At 33.9% G+C, this 13735-nt stretch overlaps 4 protein-coding genes across 13 annotated transcripts; 2 read left to right on the top strand and 2 right to left on the bottom strand.

Annotated features, from left to right (window-relative positions):
- Positions 1-1057: 1057 nt before the first annotated feature.
- LOC135796531 (folliculin-interacting protein 2) lies at positions 1058-11186 on the top strand. Of its 5 annotated transcripts, none has more exons than XM_065308588.1 (9): positions 1058-1077; positions 7248-7452; positions 7706-7834; positions 8147-8607; positions 8668-9096; positions 9151-10410; positions 10478-10702; positions 10761-10899; positions 10959-11186. In XM_065308588.1, the coding sequence occupies exons 3-9, from the start codon at positions 7745-7747 to the stop codon at positions 11163-11165; spliced, it is 2811 nt and encodes a 936-aa protein (XP_065164660.1). In that variant the 5' UTR covers positions 1058-1077; positions 7248-7452; positions 7706-7744; the 3' UTR covers positions 11166-11186. The 5 variants fall into 5 exon arrangements, with proteins under 5 accessions (XP_065164660.1, XP_065164658.1, XP_065164659.1 ...); XM_065308586.1 differs by lacking the exon at positions 1058-1077 and adding an exon at positions 6099-6206; XM_065308587.1 differs by lacking the exon at positions 1058-1077 and adding an exon at positions 6577-6882 and having other exon boundaries at positions 10761-10903.
- LOC135796536 (mitochondrial 2-oxoglutarate/malate carrier protein-like) lies at positions 1247-2475 on the top strand. Of its 2 annotated transcripts, none has more exons than XM_065308596.1 (4): positions 1247-1401; positions 1459-1695; positions 1795-2093; positions 2166-2475. In XM_065308596.1, exons 1-4 carry the CDS (start codon positions 1340-1342, stop codon positions 2468-2470), a joined length of 903 nt encoding a protein of 300 aa, XP_065164668.1. In that variant the 5' UTR covers positions 1247-1339; the 3' UTR covers positions 2471-2475. The 2 variants fall into 2 exon arrangements, with proteins under 2 accessions (XP_065164668.1, XP_065164669.1); XM_065308597.1 differs by having other exon boundaries at positions 1795-2053; positions 2166-2349.
- Positions 2552-5738, bottom strand: LOC135796533 (major facilitator superfamily domain-containing protein 1-like). Of its 2 annotated transcripts, none has more exons than XR_010549357.1 (8): positions 4979-5737; positions 4426-4908; positions 4159-4369; positions 3786-4097; positions 3513-3728; positions 3325-3451; positions 3144-3228; positions 2552-2899 (listed from the first exon to the last, which is right to left on the bottom strand). XR_010549357.1 is itself a non-coding variant. In XM_065308592.1 (8 exons), exons 2-8 carry the CDS (start codon positions 5178-5180, stop codon positions 2843-2845), a joined length of 1608 nt encoding a protein of 535 aa, XP_065164664.1. In that variant the 5' UTR covers positions 5181-5246; positions 5305-5738; the 3' UTR covers positions 2552-2842. The 2 variants fall into 2 exon arrangements, 1 of the variants encoding a protein (XP_065164664.1); XM_065308592.1 differs by lacking the exon at positions 3144-3228 and having other exon boundaries at positions 4979-5246; positions 5305-5738.
- A 450-nt stretch (positions 11187-11636) lies between the features above and the next one.
- On the bottom strand, positions 11637-12860 carry LOC135796538 (uncharacterized protein C1orf50 homolog). 4 transcript variants are annotated; one of them, XM_065308603.1, is made up of 5 exons: positions 12522-12856; positions 12354-12454; positions 12229-12285; positions 12016-12177; positions 11637-11958 (listed from the first exon to the last, which is right to left on the bottom strand). In XM_065308603.1, exons 1-5 carry the CDS (start codon positions 12568-12570, stop codon positions 11779-11781), a joined length of 549 nt encoding a protein of 182 aa, XP_065164675.1. In that variant the 5' UTR covers positions 12571-12856; the 3' UTR covers positions 11637-11778. The 4 variants fall into 4 exon arrangements, with proteins under 4 accessions (XP_065164675.1, XP_065164674.1, XP_065164677.1 ...); XM_065308602.1 differs by having other exon boundaries at positions 12354-12466; positions 12522-12851; XM_065308605.1 differs by lacking the exon at positions 12229-12285 and having other exon boundaries at positions 12522-12860.
- Positions 12861-13735: the final 875 nt, after the last annotated feature.

Below are 13735 nucleotides of genomic sequence, written 5' to 3' on the forward strand. Positions count from 1 at the left end.
TTATTGCAGATGAAATTCTTTCCCGTCGTTTTCGCAATCTCTCAGCTCGTAAACCTGCATTAGAATTTCTTTTTTTTCCGTATATTGGAGGAAATATAGTTGGGTGATAAGATTCATTGAGTGGATTGTTAGATTTTTCACCCCCAACAAAATGTGCACTGCAAATTCTGGAATGTTTTCCAGGCTGCCACGGTTTTCCATCACTCCTGCAATAAGAGATTTACTTATAAAATTGTGACAATAATTGAAATTATTTGTTTGCTATAAAATTGAATAATCATGTTTAGTGAAAAAGCCCTAAATATCTGTTAAACGTTGGAGTTAACCTTTAAAAAAATATTTTCGGTAGGAAAACTACTTAAATATTCTTTTGCCGTTAAAATTGCGAATAAATCTTATTTTTTTAAAATAAAATGAAAATATTTATTATTATTATAAATTTGAAGATTAATTCCCACAAACCAAAAACTACTTACGTTTCTCGACGTACTGCTGCAATCCACTTCTTTTTTCTTTCCAATTCGTGAGGATATCCAGGAAAACGGTGAAATTGCAGTTCTGGATTTTTCCTTTCAGTGTTTTTACAGTCGACAACGCAACAAGCACGAGTTGATACTTTTTTATCCATTTTGTAAAATTATTAATTCACTTGCAATTACATATAATATATATATAACATATGGTACTCAAGGTTACAGATGACTCACTATTTAAGAAATAAGCCACGAGGCGGCGCTAAGGTAGATACTTTACTAGCGTATTTACATTAAACCAGTGTATGATTATAATTTGAAACTTATAATATTTCGGAAATAAGGTTGATATACGAAAGATTTTAACGCCTTTCAGTATATTGTGGATGTCGATCACGGAAACCAGTTTTGATTCTATTGCATTATAAAGCAACAAATAATTGGTAAGTTGTTTATTTTGTCAGAAGATGTCGCTCGGTGTACCAAATGTGCGGTATTTTTCTAGCCTTGTACTCATCGGGCAAAATTTGGCGCGCACGTGCGTAGTTAATCTTTGGCCTAATAGTGAAGTGCCTCAAACGTTCCATCGAGTTTAACTTTCGAGGTAAATTAATTTGTACTTGTATTTTCTTCAGCTTTAGTTTGCATTACTTTTAATTCTGACATCCCATTTTTCCTATGCGTTTTCTTGCTGATAGAATTTGATGCTTTTAATTTAACAAATATTTTTAGCAATCTAATAAAAATCTCATACAAGGTAGGCGATATAAATGAAACAACAAATACGTAATTAAAAAAACATAGAAACTATGTCATTTATTATTATTAATTAATGTCACTAATGTTAAATTATAAGTACACACATAATGTCGGATGGTGCCGCAAAAGTTTCAAATGTCGTTAAATTATTAAGTGCATCTGCTGCTGGGTACAAGCAAATTTACCAAAGAAAATCGTACCAAAAATTAATAAATTTACTTCATAGGATATGCGGTACATTAGTATGCTATCCCCTCGATGTACTTCGATTAAACATGCAAGTGTCAGGCGAGATGGGAAAGAAACGCAAATCAGTAACCACACTAGAATTTGCTCGCGAAATTGTTAAGCGTGATGGCTTCTTAGGTTTATACCAAGGTCTTTCTGCTAGTGTAGGGCGTCAGGGGCTATACACAGGCACACGTTTAGGATTATATCAAATACTGACAGATAAATATTCAGAGTGAGTATAAATTTAATAAAAAAATATATCGTCGTAAGTAACACGCAGAAATTTAGCCAATTCTCAAATAAATTAATTTATTTATAACATTTTATTTAGAAATAATACAATTGGATATCTAGAAAAAATTTTAATTGGGTGTGTTTCTGGGGCAATTGGTGCTATAGTGGGTCTTCCACCAGATGTGATATTAACAAGAATGGCGGTTGATAATCGATTACCTGTAAATGAACGCCGAAATTACAAACATGTGTTCGATGGTTTTCGGAGAATATATGTGGATGAAGGCATTTTAACTTTATATCGTGGTGCCGTACCAACAATTTGCAGGGCGGTGGTTGTTAATGTTTCACAAGTTGTAAGTTATTTTGAAGCCAAACATTTCCTTCTAAGAAACGGTAAAGAAACTATTCCTGATATGTATATGCATGTGTACGCCTATACTATACATATTCTTAAATTATTTACAGGAATTGTTAGTAGTGATAACAGCATTTGTCAACTATCTGCGTCCTTAATATCTTCAGCAGTAGCAACAACATGTACACTACCTGTAGATATCACAAAAACGCGCATACAAAATATGGGAAAGGAAGAAGGTGGAGTGCAATATAAAAACATGGTGGACGTTTGGTACAAGATAATAAGATATGAAGGGATATTTGCTTTATGGAAGGGATTTACACCTTTGTTTGTTCGGAACGCTCCTCAGTTTATTGTTACTTTTATAACATATGAAAAGTTTATTCATTTCTTTAGTAAATTAGGTGGTTAATTACATTTCACGTATTTAAATTTTCTAACCTATTTTCATCGCTATAAAAGTGAATGGATAGGAATAAGTTATTAAAAATAATTTAGCAAAATAATATATTTGTTCTTATACATTTAAAGTTTGGCTTTTTACAAATATTTTGTATTGTGTAACTTGTGCATTCAAAAAATCGACACTGCATTTAACTGTTGCTATAAATCTTAAATACCATTGTATTCACTGTCAAAGTCGACATCAAAAATGCATCTTTGTACATTTATCACACATATACAGACAAAAATTACTTTTGATTTCAAGTTTATATCCTAATGAGAAACTACGCTAGCTAGGAGCTAGGGTTTAACCTCACATTTTACATTTATATTTTCTTGATTAACGTAAAGCCCTGTATGTCAATCCTTTGGCTGTTATCGAATAATTTGACGGTAACTAAAATAAAAAGAATATACATAAGTGTCAACATAGTGATAGATATAAATTAGCAGTTCTGCTAGAAAGTAAAGCACATAGAAGAAGAGCACCACGCCAATCTAACAATAACTTAATAATAAATTAAAAATGAAAGTAAAACATGCAGCCAAAGCAGTAGTTATGATAGTATTAGCTATTCAAGCATATCTTAGTAGGTACATTCATGTTACACACAATAAATAGTTAGTTTTATTAAGTTTACCCCCATATTGGTCGAATTAATCTATACGTGCGGGGACTTGAAGCTCAGCAAGCACCCGCATGTTCATCCTGCATCAATGTTGACTCTAAACGGCACAACACAAGAACAAACACAATTTTTTCAAATACAAAAACTTGCAATCATGAGTTATATGTTGTTGACAATTAAATCTATTACTTACAACAGCTCCAATCCGCGATAAATATCTGTTACGAATGTGGAAGTCTGAGCTAGGCATTAAAGAATCATTCGGATCAAAGTCACTCGGCCCAGTTGTACCATCAGGCTTGTCGCTATCATTATTAATCCTAAATTGATAAATAATTTTAGAGATTTTAAAATTGCAGTAAATTCAACTGTAACACTTACAATAATTCGTCGGCATTGCGATCTCTTTGACCAGGTGTCATATTCAAAACACCACCTCGAGAATTGTCTAAAATCCATACCGACAATGTCGTAATAAGTGCCACAGATAAACTGGCTGTGAAAAACATTTCCACCCAGAAATATCCGCCTTGGTCCACGATCAGTCCGGAAAGAATCAATGCGACGGCAAGACCCAAATTTTGCACTGCTTGACATCTACAAAGTGATAAATATAAAATTACATTCATTTAATAAGATTTTAATGAATCTTACATGCCATATGCTGTTCCCAATTGATATTCGGGTATAATCAGCGCAACCAGCGGCCATAAACTACTAGCCAAAGTAGAATAAGATAATCCCATCAGTACCATACCATAATACGGATTAAGGTCGCAGAGAATGAGTATTAAATGGGCGGCAATTGTCGCCATAATCGAGAAAAGCACATAGAGCACGTTTTTGCCTGTTTTATCAATTAGCAAACCCAGTACTGGTGAAGCTACTGCTGAGATTAGATAAACGATACTGCAGACATAGTTGGCCGCTGGTGGTTCCAGATGGAATTTTTCAATGAAGAATTTCCTAGAATTACAATGAATGGATATTTGTTTATCAAAAGTCAACAAAGTAGTACTATACTCACTTTCCTATCGCGATAAATGGAAAAATTGCGATATAATATGCAACACAAATAACGGAAATAAGCCAGAAAGTACTTGGGAATGTTGTAATGTCACCAAGACGAACAACTTCGCCTGGTGTATTTTCACTTCGTCGCAAAATTCGATCCGCTCGTTTGTTTAAACATCCCAATATTAAGGAACATAACATGGATGCAACACAAGTTGATGTTGCTGAAATTTTCCACAATTATATAAGACTCATTTTAGGTAATTGAAATATTACATACCTATGAATATTACAATGCCAAGACATTCTGCACCTTTATAGTACTGATTGACCCATTTATAAATGGATTCCATTACCCAAAAATTAACAGCACTGCCAACTCGAGCAAAACTCAATTGTAAACCAAAAACCATGTTCAATTCTTTGCCCTTGAACCACAAAACAGCATAATTGTTCTGTGCCACTGCTAGGGATTCACAACCAATGCCAAAAACAAATCTGCCCAACACCATCACCCAAAAAATATCAAACATAACTCCCATGGAAAAAACAACTTGACCAATCAGTGTAATGAGCATGTAAAGATTTGTGCCCAATCCAATGCCAAACACTCTATCAATGAGAAATCCACCAATAAAGCATAAAACAACATTGGGCCATGAATATAGTGAATAGAGCAAAGAATACTGTGTTGTTGATAAGTTCAAGTCTTTTGAAAAGTAATCCATCAATGCTGCTGGGTTGTCATAACAGAAATATGAACCTGTAATAATTTTGGTCACATTTTATCCCTTGTTGAGCATAATTCAACCTGTCATGGCATGAGAACTTACCAAAACCTAGAAAACACATGAAGAACAACGCAATAAATCGATGACACATGCCTGCTGGATGGCAACATGATCGTGCACACCTAGATTCATATTCTGGGTCATTATCCTGGTCCTCGAATTGTCGATAGCTTTGATCGGTGGTTGATGTACTGGCAGATGGATCCTGAATGTTCCCGCTGCCCACTAATACTTTTTGCACCATTTTCACTATGTTGCTCACTGGTACTGAATGAGTTAAATGAGTTATACGCGCGATTCTACGCGTTCACTGAATGAACAAAGAAAACATGAACTGTGCCAGTTTCGTTAGCTATAAATGCACTCACGACGTAAATGTGGTCAAAATATGCTTGCGTGGACTCTAGTCATTATTTGGAATGCGTCGTTTCTTTGTATTTCACTATTGTTTATCTATCGCTATTATTGCCTTATGCGCCTTTTGTGCGTGTACTAATATGTAAACTCACCAACAGCTGACTAGTTCAAGGAATTTCCTCTACTACACGCACGCGCGAAAGATCTACGGGGGCGTACGAATCAAATGATCTAATTACAAGATAGACTAATCTCATACACAGAATGTGTTTGACTAAAATCCTCTATAAATAGTTGGAGTTAATTGATATTACAACATTTAATTACTTTACCAGAGATCATTCACAAATATGCAAACACTTTTCATAAGTCATTAGAACAAATCTAAACTCGTTTGTAGCGGTAAGTGGTAAGTGCATGCTTTTTCCGTGATAATATCAGTGAGAAAGCATTGTGTTGACAGGAGATGCGCATGTTCCTGTGAGTTCACATTCTGCGCGTATGTTATCTTAGTATAATTTTGTAACATGACTCTAGATGGCGCTAGCATTCAGTAATTTATATTTATTTGCGTTAAATTCGAAACCGAGTTATCGCCGCAGATTGTGCACCTGTGAAATTGTTTGTGATGTCAGCGATTGGACATGGCGCCTAGCTTATTAAGGAAGAAAGAGAGATTAGTGTGGTACATTCGTTAAAATTATTTTATAGTTGGAAAGAAAACATCAATAAAATAATAGAATTTTTAAATAATTTTTGTGACTTTGTTAATTCCAATAAAATCTTGATTAATGGTCCGCAAAATAATAAATTAAGTAAAGAAGATCAGGAAAATGGAGAATTGTTTGTATTGGACTCTACCCCTCTTTAATTTTCAGAGTGATCAAATGAGGATGTGTAATACAGATATTTGGTATGTAAAAACCCATTTACTCCGTCTAAATAACTGTTGAGACATTGTTTTTGTTTAAAAAATGATCAGAACAATTATTGACATATTATTTTAATAGTAAGTCAAAAATATACAGAAAAAGATTAAATTTTATGCATGAAGAACCAAAACTCGTGCTTTTAATTAAAAAGTGCAAATTTTAGTTTTGACCCAGTTTAGAATTGTATTAGAATTGTGCGCAACATGCGAAGAAATTTTTTAGTCAAAATCAAGTTTACGCTGCGTAACACTTTTTGCGTACCACTGTTATAAGTATATGATTCGCACATACAACTCACACCACAAAAGTGGGTACAGTAAGCATGATTCGCATTGCACACTCAGAAACGCGTAGAGGCCGGCGCGGCTGGTAGTGGTACAGTGGTAGTGGTCAGAAGTCACGAGTGCGGTGTCATCATCAACGTAGTTGACTGCTGTTTAACTAAACTGAACTAACTACTAGAACAATCGAAAGCGTGAATGCAGTAAGCGCGTCGAAGTGCTGTGGCGTCTCATGTGTGCAATCTTGAATTAATTCGATCAGGAAATTCGTGTATCATGTCATGGCATTTATCAGTAAACTGCTAGCGTCGCGCAATTCGAAAAGCACAGGCGCGTCCAACAGTTACAAAAAGTGTCCGAATTCTAATTTTGTGTGGTGAGTGACTGTTCAACACTAAAATTTACAACAATTAATTGTTGTATTCGGATATTTTGCCCCAAAAAGTTATGTTTTTCTTTTGCTAATTGTCGAATAAACAAAAATGTTCAAATGTATTTTATGCATATCGGCATTGTAATTTGTAATATGGGTGAAAAGTAGCAAACATCACGTGTGTCTTATAAATAGCTTTGCGTGATTTATAAACTCATGTGACTCGCTGGGCGGCCTTTGACTTGCCTGTGTACGTAATCGGCACACGTGCCGATGAGTATTATTGGAAACAGATTTTATTCCCCAATTTTAATAAATGTACTTTAAATTAGGTAAATTGTGTATAGTTGGCATTTTTCTTGTTTCAGTCATGAATTGTTTACGTTTGCTGTAGAGCAAGTGCAAGTGGCAGTGTTTCGTGAGTGCGATTTTCGTGGGCGCAAGTTATTGTTCGACTCAAAATCCGTGGAACGAGTGAGTTCTGATACGAAAAACAATGTTAAAAATGAACGCAAATCTAGTTGTGAGCAGTCAAGTGAATTTGTTGAGATTACAAATGGGTTTGGATATTCAGTAAGTAAACTTAATTTTTATTATTGTTTGATTATGCAAATTTATTTTACACCTTATCGGGCGCATGCGCATCAATAACTATATATTATTGAATACGTATTTGTTATTTTGCTTATTTTACAAGGTTTAATCCGCTTTTATCAGTGCAATAATTGCCACAGCTTTCCGCCACCCATTAGAATAGTTTTATTTACTGTAATATACGAGTAATCAGAAAAAAATAATTTTATGTCTACGATTTTTGTTTTTGCAGCTTAAGAAACCAAACGGCGATATTAGCCACCTGGCCGAAATGATATTTGGCTCAGTAGCAATGAGCTATCGTGGAAATTTATACAAGATTCACAACTTAGAGTTACCACCGCGATTAGTATTTTCTCAGGTAATTCCATTCTGCAGTCAAAATAACAAACAACTAAAGTAGATTTGGGTATGATGACGAATAACGAATAATAAAACAATTTTTAGAATTGATTTATTAAATATTTAATTTTCTTATTCATCATCTTTCCCTATGAATAGGTATATTATATTTTTCCATTTTTTGATTCAGCTATTAATCGCGTGGTGTTTATAAAAAAGCAAAATCAAAAAATGGTAAAATCCTATTAACTGATCACATGAACAAAATAAAACCTAAATGTATTTTAATATAAATACATAATATATAATGTCTAACCAGTTCTCTACTTAGGTCTTTCCCAGCCCTCGAATGAAATGTTGCACCCGCCAAACATCAATTGCCTCTAAAAGCGTTGATTATCCACTACAATTGGATGACTCTCTTGGCAGCGGAAGCTCACGCACTTCCTACAGTGATCAATCCAACAGCGATCTTCAAAGCTCAATCAGCGATGTATTATCAATATGTCGACGGCGGCAACATAGTGTGCCGCTTGATATGCCTCTCAATTCTAGTCTAATCTCGTCTTCTGGCTATGGAGGCGAACTCTCCACCAGTTCATTGAGCAGTGGACCTCCCTCGATAGCAGTTGATGATTGCTGTCGATTGTCTCATTTATTTTTGGATAATTCCACGCATCGCTCTCTACCAACATCAATATGTTTGGATAATGATATTCGCGGATTGCGACATCGACGTGCCAGTAAATTAGGATTAGCAATCATATTACAAATTACTAGAGATCAGGAAAAGTATAATATTGTTATTTATAGAAACCAAAACAAATTATTAATTAATTAATTGTATTACAGGCGTCTGGTCGATTTTTTAATGCATCATATTGCGTGTATTGAAACAATTCTGAAGCGAGTGCGTCAAGAAGTAGAAATAGCTTATATTCATCATCACACATTCGTGTCGGAAATGTTTGAATTGTCATTGAGAGCGGCGCAGTGCTTTGTGAATCTACTAACAATTGTAGGAAGTAGTGTGAATATGTGGCAACAATTATGCAACTGTGATATTCCAATCAGTATTAAATGTGATATGAAGCATTTATTTGGAGAAAATTATATTTATATAAATTATAATGAATCGCGTAGTCTGCGGACGCTGACACGGAGGTTTTTTAAAGCAGATAAATGTGATGTTGGTATTAGTTGGAAAAGTGAACAAGTAGATCAATTTGTACGTGATTTGTGCGACTTGGTGGAACATTTTGATGTCAAACACACTAATTTGTAAGTAATAAGTATATTTCTGATTAAATTCCAGACTAAATAAATCTGTTTCAGTTTTCTCAGCACGTTGATGACTGGAGTTTTAACTCATCATCTTGGTTGGGTCGCTACAATGCTTCCAAATAATGAAATCAAATGTAAACAATCGTCGAATTTGTTTGTACGGCAACTTTGTGATATATATGGTGCTGTTGGCTGTCCAAGCAAAATTGCTCATACTATAATAACTGGAAAGAGTGAAGAAGAACTTATCAATAAGTTTATCAATGTGCTGACGTACTTCATTCGATTTAGTGATATTCAAAGAATTCATTTCGATCGTGAAGATGTAAACGTTGATCACGCGCAAGCTGATAAAATGTGCGACGATATTTTATGTTCTTCTTCCAATGGGAACATGGATAGTTACATTCCAAATCAATTAGAGAAGCACACGTTAACGAACATTCGAGACAGGAACAGTTGTCACAGTCTAGTCACGAATAATAAAAGCACTAATAATAATAATAATAATAATGAATCATTCCAATTACAAGATGCTTCTGCTGTGGAAACATCACACGGGGTGTGTGGCTTGAAGAAAAACCGTACTTGCCTTATGGATTTGAGTAAATTAGAAGAAACAAAGGAAACAGAATCGTCCACATTTATGCCTTTGAATGATAGTAGCGCGAAAGAAGTATCAAAAGTTTTATTTGTTTTGGGCGCTGATGAACGGCTAGAGATGCTTAATTCAAGTATGCGCAGTAAAGATACTTTTGAAGATGCAGATTTTGAGAAGTGTAATAGTAATGATATAAAACCAAGTGCGTCCTGTGCTAATCTAGTGTATGAAGGTGTTAAACCGAAACGTGCGCAAAGCGAAGAACCGGCACGGCAAGCTACATCAACGGAGAAAAAATCGAAAACGGCGAAATATAGATACTCGGGTGTAAAGTTCAATTTTCAACAACATCCACAAATTTTTGAAAATTACATGAAAAGTAAAAACATTGAACTAAATGATATGCATTTGCAACATAAGAAAGACTTTATGGATGGTGATGATGAAGTTTCCAACATTGATTTTTCAAAATATGGCGATTCAGAAGATGTTGAAGATGACGAACCTTTACAAACACCATCAAATGCATCCGAACTTGAATATACCAGCGATTTAGTTTTGCCAACGTCAAATATGTGCGCTAGTGCAAAGGAAGTTATTGAAATTGAAAAGAACTCTAACGAATTTGTTAGGCGCACGGTTCCCAACACTTTCGTTATCCCAGAAACACAGGTTACGCCATTAAAAACCATTGAATTACCAATGCCAAGGTGAGGTAGAAGTTAGATGCATGTTAGTAACGTCTTATTTGGAATTAAATGTTTTAAATGTTAATAGTTATACTAGCAAGTCGCCTACACAGAACTCTTTTGTCTTCACTACGACTATGATTCGATCATCAAGTCATACATATTCGCCAAATGTGGCATTACAAGGCTTTATTGACCCGTCTAAAGATTGGCAGACGATTCTTAAAAGGGACCTTATTCTATCAGCGAAACATCCAATTACTGGGGATGCAGTGGATGAATCTGTAGCAGTAGTGGGTAACATTGATTCATGGTACGGTAGTAGTAAAATATAAAAATAAACAAATTAAATATCAATTTATTTTTTCTAGGGCGGTCAGCGTTATGTCCAGTCATACTTATGTAATTGATAAAGCGGTTGGCGGTGTTCCAATAGGTATGTCTCAGATGGTAGCTAACATGTTGGAAACTTTATTGAAAATGTGGAAATTGCACACGCCACCTGAATATGTATGTACGTCTTATGTTGTGTAATATGTAGAAAGCAAACTTATAGTGAATTATTATAGTGTTTGATGCATATAGAACAGAAACTACATGAGTTATGTGTTCAGTCAAAAGCATTGGCTCAAATGTTGCTAGACACAGAGTATTGCACCATTGACTTGTTAACGTCCGCTCTGAAATTGGAAGTTAATGATGTTCCGTTATTGATGGCAGTTGCGTCGATTCATACACCAGAAGTTACACAAAAATATGGTTTAAGATTTCAATAAAATTTATTTAATAAAACATTATTTGAGCGTTTAATTAATTATTACAAGAGATATTTAAAACATAGATAATTGAAGGTATCTCAGGAGTGTAATAATAATTCTGTTTCAATTTGTTATTTGATTGTTTACCGTGGCGTTTATTGCGCATTTTGTGTCATTTTTGTATCCCCACACATTTTTGACTTTTACTTGGCTTTGTTTATTATCATCTGGACAAAAAAACGGTAAGTTAATAACATTAAATAACTTTCTATTTTTCATTTTCCATTTTTGAAGTAAAAATAGTATAGGTACTTCAACTATAAAACTAAAAATAGTAAACTTTAATAATGAATTTATAATGCTGATAATTCTTATCAAATTACCCAGCAAAAATCACTTGGAATTGCTGATGCCTGATGGCGGGCATTTCTCGAGGAAGTGGAGAGGAGAAACTTAAATCTGAAGTATGTCAGGTCACCTATGTGAATCTTGAGTAAACAGTTTTTTTTATTACACACAAATAGAACATGGCTGTGGTATATCAGACAATTCCTAGTTATATTATATACATACAAAATAAAACATTTATTTTACAGGTTTAGATCATGTGTCAAAGCACCCAAGTTTTTAATTAAATATCCATTGGCATACTATGAGTATGCTGTGCTAAGGCAAGTGGATTTTTTGATTGAATAATGGCATTAATAGCTTGCATATTATAATCTTTCTTAACAATATTACTCAGTTCTGTCCAAGATTGATCAACTTCCAGCCTATAGCTTCCATGGTATTGATGTGGTGATGTCCATTCCTAAGTGTGAAAAAATCAAGTTATTCTCTAATTTCAATGAACCTTTAAATAACATACTTCAGGTGATAACATGCTAAAATATTTTTGCCCACTTTGCCTCTCATACAAGTGGTAAACATTGCCTGAGACTTTGGTAAAATTGCATGCAACTCTATGCAACTCTGCATCTTTTTCAGCCTCTTGCAATATTTGATGTGCCTGTTGTTTTAAATATTGTACCTGTAACCAAAACATTTACATTTATTGTCTTTTTTTCCTGTTTTTAATTACCTGTTGCACAATTACTTGTAGTTTGTTACAAGTATTTGCTGTTAGGAATGCATCAGCCTTTAAAATGTTTTAGGTGTAAAAAATATAGCAATGAAGAGGTAATGACATTGAAAGATAAAGTATACCTGCTGAATTTCCATTGCAAGGTCAACCAGGTCATTGGCGGATTTTTTTCCAACTTTGTTTGCGTTAACTAAAGAAAGGCCTCCTGGGCTGGCATTTCTTTCTACAAGGCATACTAAAATTTAAAAACAATCATTTTGTTTACAAACTATTCATCAATTCTATAATACCTTTGGCTATTTCATCGTACGGTTTTGGTTCACTTGATATTCTTTTCATTTTTAAACTCTGGGCAAATGTTATTTTATGTTTGGTATTTGATGGTTATGTTCGAACTTGAATCACGAGAACACTTTAGCTACACATCAAAACATAGGTATATGACTTTTTAGATGATTTTTATTAATAAAAAATTATTGCTGTAGCTGTAATTATTATTGTATATGTTAATCAAAATATACTTAAATATTGACTTGCTTTTAATAACACTAACAGTTACAAAATTTGAATTTAAATAAGAGTTAAAAATTGAACACTGAGCTTTATGTGTGGCTTTACCGATTGATTACAAATCTAACCTTTAAACAACTTCTGAAGAAAAAAAACATCCACACAAGTAGAGATAATAGATTCCAACATAATCTTTATCACAATGTCTCAAGAAAATAAACTTTCATATTACTTGGATAAAACTGATGCCCTAGATAGGTAACAGACAGTTTAATATATTTAAATATTTTACTTATTACTATTAAATATATATCATTTCTTATGGTTGTAGGGTCACAGAACTTATTCAAATGAGATTAATTGAATGTGGTTGGCGTGACCAGGTCCGTCTTGCCTGTAGAAGAGCAATTGCTGATAACCCAGATAAAAATGTAACAGTGTCAAATTTAGTACAACATATTACAGCTACTGCAAGAGGCATGGTGCCAGACTCAGTTAAAAGAGAACTTCTGCATGAATTGGAGAATATTTTAGTTAATATTGATGCAGCCAATGTTGAGACTGATGTAACTAATAATAAGAAATAATCCATGAATATAGATTAATTTGGTAACATAAATTTTCTATACCATGCATGTTGTTATTGTTTGTGTATAGTGGATTTTTTTTATTGCATTCCTTCATAGTAACTCACAATATTCGCATCTGAAGATGCTACCATTTTATTTAATTTTTTTGTTTATAATGTAAGGAATAATTTTAATTTTTTAATTTATTATTTTTTTGTGTTGTATATTTTTAGTTTTGTTAAATGTTTGCCTTATTGGCATCTTCTATCAAAATGATGCATTTTATTTCGTGCTGTGTTGACTACGACAACTTCAGGTAGTATACGGGACGAGGCAAGCGATTCTTTTAAAGGACAAGCCTTATCAGTTCAATCGACGGACACGGCATATTACAAGTATCCAAAACAATGTATTCACCATCCTAG

Source organism: Atheta coriaria, unplaced genomic scaffold (genome assembly GCF_025399875.1).
Source record: "Atheta coriaria isolate IRGN ID8LTWV9N9 unplaced genomic scaffold, Caltech_Dcor_3.1 hic_scaffold_7_pilon, whole genome shotgun sequence".
In the NCBI taxonomy this organism is placed as follows: Eukaryota; Metazoa; Arthropoda; class Insecta; order Coleoptera; family Staphylinidae; genus Dalotia; species Dalotia coriaria.

Bases quoted from the DNA above. Each gene is read 5' to 3' on its own strand.
- LOC135796536 (XM_065308596.1), top strand. From the start codon at position 1,340: ATGTCGGATGGTGCCGCAAAAGTTTCAAATGTCGTTAAATTATTAAGT. The intron at 1,402-1,458 runs GTACAAGCAAAT...TTTACTTCATAG, and splicing joins TTAAGTGCATCTGCTGCTGG to GATATGCGGTACATTAGTAT. The intron at 2,094-2,165 runs GTAAAGAAACTA...AATTATTTACAG, and splicing joins ACATTTCCTTCTAAGAAACG to GAATTGTTAGTAGTGATAAC.
- LOC135796533 (XM_065308592.1), bottom strand. From the start codon at position 5,180: ATGGTGCAAAAAGTATTAGTGGGCAGCGGGAACATTCAGGATCCATCT. The intron at 4,370-4,425 runs GTATGTAATATT...GGAAAATTTCAG, and splicing joins TGGCATTGTAATATTCATAG to CAACATCAACTTGTGTTGCA. The intron at 4,098-4,158 runs GTGAGTATAGTA...TTGTAATTCTAG, and splicing joins CCATTTATCGCGATAGGAAA to GAAATTCTTCATTGAAAAAT.
- LOC135796531 (XM_065308585.1), top strand. From the start codon at position 6,788: ATGGCATTTATCAGTAAACTGCTAGCGTCGCGCAATTCGAAAAGCACA. The intron at 6,883-7,247 runs GTGAGTGACTGT...TTCTTGTTTCAG, and splicing joins CCGAATTCTAATTTTGTGTG to TCATGAATTGTTTACGTTTG. The intron at 7,453-7,705 runs GTAAGTAAACTT...TTGTTTTTGCAG, and splicing joins CAAATGGGTTTGGATATTCA to CTTAAGAAACCAAACGGCGA.
- LOC135796538 (XM_065308602.1), bottom strand. From the start codon at position 12,570: ATGAAAAGAATATCAAGTGAACCAAAACCGTACGATGAAATAGCCAAA. The intron at 12,286-12,353 runs GTATACTTTATC...AACATTTTAAAG, and splicing joins TTGCAATGGAAATTCAGCAG to GCTGATGCATTCCTAACAGC. The intron at 11,959-12,015 runs GTATGTTATTTA...TTTCACACTTAG, and splicing joins TTAGCATGTTATCACCTGAA to GAATGGACATCACCACATCA.